This window comes from Bison bison, unplaced genomic scaffold (genome assembly GCF_000754665.1).
Source record: "Bison bison bison isolate TAMUID 2011002044 unplaced genomic scaffold, Bison_UMD1.0 scf7180017864243, whole genome shotgun sequence".
NCBI lineage: Eukaryota > Metazoa > Chordata > Mammalia > Artiodactyla > Bovidae > Bison > Bison bison.
This window is the reverse complement of record NW_011494815.1, coordinates 2,180,612-2,189,767: the sequence shown is the minus strand read 5'-3', so window position 1 is coordinate 2,189,767 and position 9,156 is coordinate 2,180,612. Positions and strand designations below refer to the sequence as shown.

Below are 9,156 nucleotides of genomic sequence, written 5' to 3'. Positions count from 1 at the left end.
GCCCTAAATCCTTCCCCTAAATCCATGTTGTCAGGAAACAGCATTCTCTGCCACTGCTCCGACTGTATAACTTCTTAACTAGGCTCAGCGAACCCTCTGCCTATCTCCAGACAAATGAGGCCGGGCAACTTATTTGCTAGAAAACCTTGTCCAGAAAGATAAACACCTATGTTCTCAATGCATAAAAATTACTGTTTCCAGTTTAGTTTTAAATTTCACACTAAATCCAACAAAAAGATTTCCCCAATAATGCAGTGAGAGCACTAGAGAAAACTCCAGTTTTCTCAATAGAATCTGCTAACCTATAGGGAAATCAGATAGTAAAGCCACTGCCTTCAAGCTGGCTCTTTCCAACAAAGGCGTCTTTAACTCTTCTAAGAGAAAGTCATCTCTGCAACTTCCTTAATTGTGAACTTCCCTAACTGGAGCATCCTAGGAAGACCAATGTGAGTTAAGAGCAAGGCCAAATGCAAGACTACTAAAATATATATTTAACGGTACTTTTATGTAAGGTTCTCCTTTTTTGACAAGACACCACTTTGAAGATTCTCTAGTAACTAGAAGGAGCTATCAGAGTGTTTATTCCCTAACAGCAGTCCTGAGGGAACTCACTTTAAAGGAGAGATTAAAAAAGCAATGTAATTTCTTGACTGAAGCATCATATAAATGGGGGCTTCTACAATGTGTAAAGAATACACTGGTTTAAACGAACCAAACTTTCTCCTTAATTCTGCATATAGTAATACATCTAGGCAAACTCACCATCTTTTCCCAGGAGTGACGACCTTATATTTGGCCTTCCTGAGTAATACCTCAAGGGAAAGGAACAGAAATAAGGAGATGTTCCTGATAGGGATCGTGGGTCCACACAGAGCTATGATGAGTTCCTCGTAATCACCTTGATTTCTTCTCAAGAAGCACAGCTGGGGCAGCCAGGGAGACATACTGCCTCCCTCCCGCTGCTGCCAGGCGCTTACCTCCATGCTGTACCTCTCCACCGTCCTTCTCAGGGGATCTACAGCCTGCCAGCAGATCAGGATGCACAGGTCAATCAGCAGCATGCCCCCGACGATCACAAGCAGTTTCTGGTCCTTGATGATCTGCAGAAAGGGCCAGGGTAGAAGGGACGTAAGAAGGCTTCCCAAACAGCAGCCAAGGGGCTGGGTCAGGTGGGTGAGTGAATGGCTCCACCTGAAAATTCCCCCAGGCTCCCCATCACCCACGGGGTAAATCCAGACAAGCTCCCTTGCTTGGCATTCAAGGCCTTTTATGAGCTTGGCTTATCTACACCCCAGATACACACATATACTGAGTTAAGTTTGATGACTCTCAGGCTCTGGTTGTGCTGTGATTTTTCACCCCAGGCCTTCGTGGGTGCTGGTTCTTTTGTCTAAAACACTCTGTTCTATGTGACAGACTGCTAAAATCCTTAGAGACTCAGATGCACTGTCACCTCCTCCATGAAGCCTCCCTAACTCCCACAGCAGAACTAATTACTCCTACAGCATTTTGTTCCCATACTTAATTATACTTAATAAGTTCAATACTTATTATTATGACTAGTAATAATAGTAACTACAAGAAGGAGAATAAATACAAATGCTACCATTTAGTGAACACTGTGCCTGCCTCGAGGTTGATTGTTTTATATATATCGTCTTATGTAAAGGCAGATACTGTTATTATTCCCATTTTTCAGCTGAAGAAACTGAGGCTAACACTGCGGGCTAAGTAACTTGCTCAGTGGAATAGAGCTACTAAGAGTTAAAGCCTGCAAACTCCTCCTCTCTCCAGAGAGTACACCCTCAAACATTTATAGCACCTACCAGATGCTACAGTGACCAGGTGCTGTATTAAGTTGTATACAGTCTACCCTCCTCAGTAAACTGGGGAAGCCCAGACAGAAGGGAAGCCTGTTTTATTTGTTTACCTTCAGCACCTAGCAAGGCCTGGCATGCTATTGGTACTTAAAAGTTTGATGGATTGAATTGAGATGAAGGAATATATAAAGAAGAAATATAAGTCCTGTCCCACTTTGCAGCTGGGGATATCTTTATTACACTGTGAAATTCCCACCCCACTTTATGTCCATTTGATGGGGACTGGCCTGGGGACAAATGCTGTCAGGGGCAAAGCGAACCTGTATTTCACGTGTCCTCGCCCCCCTCCCCTACCCCTGCCCAATGCCAAATAAAAGCTAATGTGATGAAGTAGTTCTGGAAAAGACTACAGAAAAATAAACAACAAAACTGAAGTAGAAGCTTAAGAAATATCACCAGGTCTGGCTTTTAATGATTAAAGCCATCCTTAAAGGAGAAATAAAAACTCAAGAGGCCTCTGTGGCTAAACCGTGAAAAGAACAAGAGAGTATTGCTGAGTTAAGGCCAAAGGGATCAAATCCACCAAAATCACTTGACCTGGGGGCGGGGTGCTGACCAAGTCCCATCATCTGAGATTTTACAGAAACATTCAGGGAACCCCTGATAGCTTTAGAAACCTCGCTTGACCCTTGCCCTCAGGGGAACCAGGTCACACCCTGTTAGCCTTGAGAAATCGGGGTAAAAGGAAGAAATGCCCGAGGAACTTAGGGCAGGCTAGAAGGGGGCTCCCTACTTGATGCTCACCCAGCTTCCCTGACTTTCTTATTGTTCAGCTTTCTCTTCAAAAGCTGCACAAACTCTTCTCCGTTATGTTTGTGCACATTGATGCCATGAAACTCAGTTCTCTCTCTGAGGCTAGGAGGTTACTAGCCTCCATCCTCACTGAATGAGAGATTGGGAGTGAAGGCACCCAGGAACAATTAAATATCAAGTTCTGGAATCAGATCTGAGTTTAAGTCTTACTAACTAGCTGTGTGTCCTTGGTAAATTTCCTAATCCATCCGAGCCAGTTTCCTCATCTACACTATAGGGGATGATGACCACACAAACTGATAGATTACCATAGTCTGGTCGACTTCACTTTCACTTTTCACTTTCCTGCACTGGAGAAGGAAATGGCCACCCACTCCAGCATTCTTGCCTGGGACAGGGGAGCCTGGTGAGCTGCCGTCTATGGGGTCGCACAGAGTTGGACACGACTGAAGTGACTTAGCAGCAGCAGCATAGTCTGGTTTACAGTTCCTGATCAGTAGATGTCCGCTATTATTATTAAATGTTACTCCCCATGGTTTTTCAGGGCACAGATCAGCAAACTATGAATTTGGCCCACTGTTTGCCTTTGTAAATAGTTTTACTGGAACACAGTCACATCCATGCATTTATGCGTTTGTCTCTGGCTACTTTTGTTCTACGACAGCAGAGTTAAGTGGCTGTGACAGACTGTATGGCCTGCAAAGCTGAACATATTTACCATCTGACTTTTTACAGGAAAAGTTGGCTGACATCTTCTTTTGAGAAAATGGCATTTCTTTATTTCTTCTAAAGACCTTAGATATTTTGACTTGATTCAGACTGGTCTCCCACTAGATTCAGCTCATTGCCTACTTTCAGCGATGCCGTTCCAGAAGGAGTAGAGCGTGGATGGTGCCCCCGGGTTGTACAACCAGCAGCCCTGCCTTCCTGCCATCACTTAGATGACAGATACTCTCCTGGCATTTTCTTGAAGCTGAGCCTGGATGAAATTCTGAACCTGATGGTGTTATTTACAACAGTATCGAGTTATATATGTAGCAAACTTTCTTTGTCTTCCCAAAAACATCTGGCTGCAAAATAGAAGATCTCATCTCTGAGTTACTGCTCTAGTCTCAATGTTTCAACTTGGTGCTAGTAAGAATAAGAGGCAGAATAAAGATGGTGGTAGTGAGGCTTCTCAATTCAAGATTTTACGATTGATCTTTAGGAAAAAAAAAGGTTACATACTATAAAAATACTGAATTTAGAAGCATTAAGTCACCACATGTCAATACTTCCTTTAGCAGGCTTTGTGTCGCTTAATGTCTTTAAAAATGTAGGCATATGGGGTAAAGTTTGTATTTGTGTGTGTTTGGGGAAGGCATGACACGGTGGGTAGAGGGAAGACAGATGAAGTGGGAGCTAAGGAAGGAAGAAAAGGGTGAAAAGACTGAAAAAAAGTGTCAGACTGCATTTACAAATTTAGTTAAATCTTGTATATTGTCAGTAAAAAAAATTAAGGGGCTCACTTTTAAAAAGTCTAAACTTAAAAAAAAGCCAAGAAAATACAAAACAATGACAATAGAAACTGACCTTATGGCTCCATAAAAGGTTGGAACCAAGGAGAATTCAATTCTAGTTTTGCCCTGTGACTGCTACAACCCTTTCAAAGTGATCTGGTTCCTGACTTGAGATTTTGGTCTGGGAAAGGTAAACATATCTTTTATATCCTCTTAACTTCCTCTAATTTGGCTGACAAATGATACTCAGCTCTAGTGCCACAAGGCTGTTATTGGAATAACTAGAAAGCCTAGAGCAAAATATGTCTCACATTGGAAAGGTGTGTTCACCTGGCTTAAATCATTTTCACAACAGACTAAACTGGTGACTGAATCTTGTACTCAAAGCCTTCGACAGTGTCTCAGACAGACCCCCTCCCTGGACACCTGCCTGGCTCTCAGTTTGCCCAACCCCTGGGGGGTGCAGCAAGTCCCCTTGTCCCAGGCAGCATAGCAGGCTGTGGCCACACAGCTCCAGCTTTCGTGGAGTTTTCAGACAACTCAACTCCTGAAGTCTTCCCTGGCATGTTCTGCCAATTGTTGCCAGACAATCTGAGTGTTCTTGCTTAGTGATCACATGAGTATTGGAAAACAAAGACTAGTTCTTTACTACCAATAATAATATGCATGAATCACATATTGACACAAAGGAACCAATACTAAGTCTTCAAAACCTCGATGGACTTTTCATAAATGACAGAGCCACAGAGCGGGAGGGGCCCCAGAAGTCACCTGTGCCTGTCAAACTTTGGCTTGCATCAGCTTCGCTGAGAGGGCAGGTGGAAACACATATTCCCGGGCTGCAGGAACCTGGCTCTGAGGGCTGGGGTGGGGCCCAATAAACTGCATTTTGAACAAGCTCCCAGGTGATGCCAATGATGCTGCTTTACAACTTATACTCTGGGTAACCTTGGTCTAGACAGAAACCCAGGCTGTATATTAGTACAATTTGGAGAAGTCTAGTAACTCCTACTACCCACTCCAGTGTTCTTGCCTGGAGAATCCCAGGGACGGGGGAGCCTGGTGAGCTGCCGTCTATGGGGTCGCACAGAGTCGGACACGACTGAAGCAACTTAGCAGCAGCAGCAGCAGTAACTCCTACTGGCCAGCTCCAGCCCAGGAGGTGTGGGCTGGGTTACTTCTTGTAGTTTGCAAAAGCTCCCGTTTGACTGTAATGTGCTCTGATTGTCAGCTCTGAGAAGGACCAGGTGGCCAGGCTCCTCATCTTACAGACAGAAGGGTATGTCACAAATGCTCCTGAGGCCCAGTGAGAGCAAGGCCTTCCAGGTGAGCACAGGCAGTGGGTGGCAAACCCGAGGTCTTTTCTCCCTCCAAACGCAGCCTGTAGTTTTCCCAAGATGGTCCGGTAAGGGGGGGCGGGGAACAGAGAACGAGGCTACAGCCCCCCTCCCCCATCTGGAGAGCAGTTCCTAGAATAGCCCTGGTGGTGAAGGGGCGGGTGGTGGGGCTGACACCTGAGAGGTACCACTGGGCAGAGACAGAATCACAGCTCAGGAGACAATACCGTTTCAGTGCACCCCCATTCCACAGACGAGGAAACAGGCCCTGAGAGATGAAGTGCATGTGTGTTAGTCGCTCAGTTGTGTCCAACTCTTTGCAACCTCATGGGGTGTAGACCACCAGGCTCCTCTGTCCATGGGATTTTCCAGGCAAGAATACTGGAGTGAGTTGCTACTTCCTTCTCCAGGGGATCTTCCTGACCCAGGGATCAAACCCGGGTCTCCGGCATTGCAGGCAGACTCTCCACCATCTGAGCCACCAGGGAAGCCCTTCATCTCAGCAGGGAAGAGATGAAGAGGTTTGCCGAAAGGACCCACAGCAGGTCAGCGGTGAAGCAGGGAGTAGAAGCCTGCTCTCCTGCTGTGCCTGCTGGCCCCACCGCCTGGGGCTCGCTGCTATCTGCATGGGTGCGAGGGCTCATGACCCAGGCAACAGGATGGCAAATGCAAGTTTGGGATGAAGAACTGGAAAAGAGGCACCATGATCCAGAGCAGGGTGAGGTCACAGTGCAGGATCTTCGAAGCAGATGTCTGTGAATGGGTTTTACATACATCAGGGGTTTAAAAAGTGTGTAAGGGGGGATGTGGGGGTAGAGGGGGAGATGAATCAAGAAGAGGACTTTTGGAAAGTGGTGTCATGATGTTATCTCACCTCATCTCCAGGTGACAGGATGGGGGATATGCTTTCTCTATGACCTCAGATCAAGAGTGAGGCTTAAGAAGAACACTCAGATGGCTTGAATGCTAGGCTCCCTGCAGCCTGGGGACCTGGTGAGCCTATGTCTGACTCCTGCCTGAGAAACCCCTGGGAGGATGACGGGTCAGCTGCTCCAGTGTGGAGCAGAAGAGGGGAAGCGGCTGCAGCCGGATCAGTCTCCACCCCTGAGTGTATAGGAGTGAAGGATGTGTAAGTGCCTCCTGAACAGCAGTGTGGGCTCCAGGTGAGGGAGGGCTGTGCCCAAGGCAAGCTGGAGGGGAGAGCCCAGGAGAGAGGCACTGCCAAGTGCCTGGGGAAGGAGCTACAAGTGGCCAAGCAGGAGAGTATTTCCCCCATGTATTGCCCCCATGGGGCACTGCAGAAGAGTAAGTCCCAGGAACGGGGGCTTTGAAAATCCCACAGAAGGACTCCATGAGAGCCTAAGGTGAAAGCGGAAGTCTCTCAGTTGTGTCCAACTCTTTGCAACCCCATGGACTATACAGAATACTCCAGGCCAGAATACTGGAGTGGCTAGTCTTTCCCTTCTCCAGGGGATCTTCACAGTCCAGGGACCGAACCCAGGTCTCCCGCATTGCAGGCAGATTCTTTACCAGCTGAGCCACAAAGGAAGCCCAAGAATACTGGAGTGGGTAGCCAATCCCTTCTCCAGTGGATCTTCCCAACCCAAGAATTGAACCAGGATTTCTTGCACTGCCGGCGGATTCTTTACCAACTGAGCTATGAGGGAAGCCCATGAGCGCCTAAAGGGCCGGCTTATCCTCTCAGGAGCAGCAAAGTCAATACTGCTCCTGGCAAGTGAGGTCTTCCCTGCCCCTTCCACTACTTGAAGCCCCAACTCTGGAGGGTTCGGAAACCTTGGAGATGGGATGGTGGGGAAGAAACTCAGCCTGGCAAGACAGAGAGGCAGCTCATCCACAGCCGCTCCTCTTCCAGAGCAGGTGACCGGCTGCTCAGGACAAGCTGGGGGAGGGAGAGGAGCTGCCTCTGAATGCAGTTTGGGGTTTTGAATGTTATGATGGACTCCATTTTTTCATTGTTGACCACACAATCTTCTAAGTCAGAAGATTTGCCTGAGTTTTTCTCTAGGAGTAAGGGAAAATAAGTGCCAGCTGTTGGAGGAGTTAAAAAAGACCAGTGTGGGGAAAGCTCTCTGAATGCATCCTAAGGGTTGAGCTTGATCAACACGGTGTTTACAGCCAACGACACGGGTGGCAAACGCTTTCCTTCCACAGGAAGGCAGGGCTCCTGTCCTCTAAGGGCCTCTCTGAAAATGGCAGCACTGCATCAGGCCCGTTCCCTGTTTCACTTTCCTCTTCCAAGGGCTTCTCACTGCCCACAGGTTATAATTCAAATTCCTAACTGTGGCTCCTGCCTTCCCCTGCAGCCTCCTCTTGTACCCTGTCCCCATGGACCCCTCAGCAGCTGAACTCTCCCCTCCCTTGCCCAGGCCTCCCTGCACACTGTTCCCTCTGGGAGATGGGTAACCCCTCAGCCTCTGCCTCCCTCTCAGCCTCCAGGTCTTAGCACAGGTGTCACTTACTACACCGACCCCTCCCTGAGTGCTGTGCCCCAGTATCCCCATACGCACCCAACCAGCCCTCATTATACTGTCTTGTAAACAATTTGTAAAGCGTCTGATCTCCCCAGGAGGCTGAAGATGTTGGGGGTTTGGGTTGGAAGCGGGGAGGATTGTGTTTAGCTTGAATCCTCAGCAAGCAGCCCAGTGCCTGGCTGTACAGTACGCGCCTAAGAAGTCTTTTAAGAATAAATACTGGGTGAACACTGCAAATACTCTGCCACGAAGGAGCCATTACCTTCTTCTTCATTTTCACATTTTTGAAGATGGCGTGGACTCTCCATGTCTTTGCAAACATTGCCCCGAAGGCGGTGGTGTAGCCCACGGTGAGAATCCAGGTCCTGACCTAGAGGCCATGAGAAAACAGAGGGTCAACATCTCCCAGGTGGACGGACCTTGTCTTTTATGAGAGTGTCCCAACAGTGGGGCTCTGGATGGTAGGGGCAGATGCTCTACTTCACATATGGTGGAGTTTCACTAGCATCAACAGTCCTTCCATCACATGTCAATCTGATAGACCTTTACTTCTATCGACCACTTACTAGACCCGAGGTGCGGAGGCATGTGAGATTCAAACTCTGCCTTCCATGGGCCCACAGCCCAGTCACTGAGAGAGGCACAGAGGGTCCCCGGGACCACTGAGGGGCCACAGACCAGCCTTCCGGTCCTCCCTTCCTCCTTTCCTTCCTTGATGGCCTTTTGCGTGCCTGCGACATAACTGTAATTGCTGATTTCTCTGCCTCCTCACCCAAGTCTCTAGGAGACCAGGTGGCCCCAGGAAGCTCTTCTACAGTACTCCTTGCTCCTGGGGTGTAGACAGTGGGGAGGGGAGGGCGCTGAGCCATGGGGGCTGAGATGGGGCAGGACAACAAGCTTGCATGGCCCTTCTCTGGTATTAGTGACCCGGCCACTCCTCTAGGCAGGGCAGGACTCAGCCAGAACTGGCCCCGGGGACACCTGGCTGGCAGCTGCACCAGCCCAGCTCCCCGGCATCATGAGGGGCTGCTCAGTGATGGGGTGGAAGGCCAGAGGAGAAGGGCTGTAACCTTTCCACTCCCACCTTGGGCCTATCTCTTCAGGCCTTTAGAGAAAGACAGGAGTGACACTGCCTGAGTCTAGCCTTGGTCCCCAAGCCCACACTTGGACCTGAGGTCCTTGCTTAGTAGGACTA

General features: G+C 48.5%; 1 protein-coding gene across 1 annotated transcript in view; it reads right to left on the bottom strand.

The window, feature by feature from the left end:
* GABBR2 (gamma-aminobutyric acid (GABA) B receptor, 2) overlaps nucleotides 1–9,156 on the bottom strand; it is a 410,792-nt gene that overhangs the window by 54,942 nt on the left and 346,694 nt on the right. The window contains exons 13-14 of the mRNA XM_010847041.1: nucleotides 8,224–8,331; nucleotides 978–1,100 (exon numbers count right to left, since the gene is read on the bottom strand). Of these exons, the coding sequence (XP_010845343.1) occupies nucleotides 978–1,100; nucleotides 8,224–8,331 (231 nt within the window). The remainder of the gene's footprint in view (nucleotides 1–977; nucleotides 1,101–8,223; nucleotides 8,332–9,156) is intronic.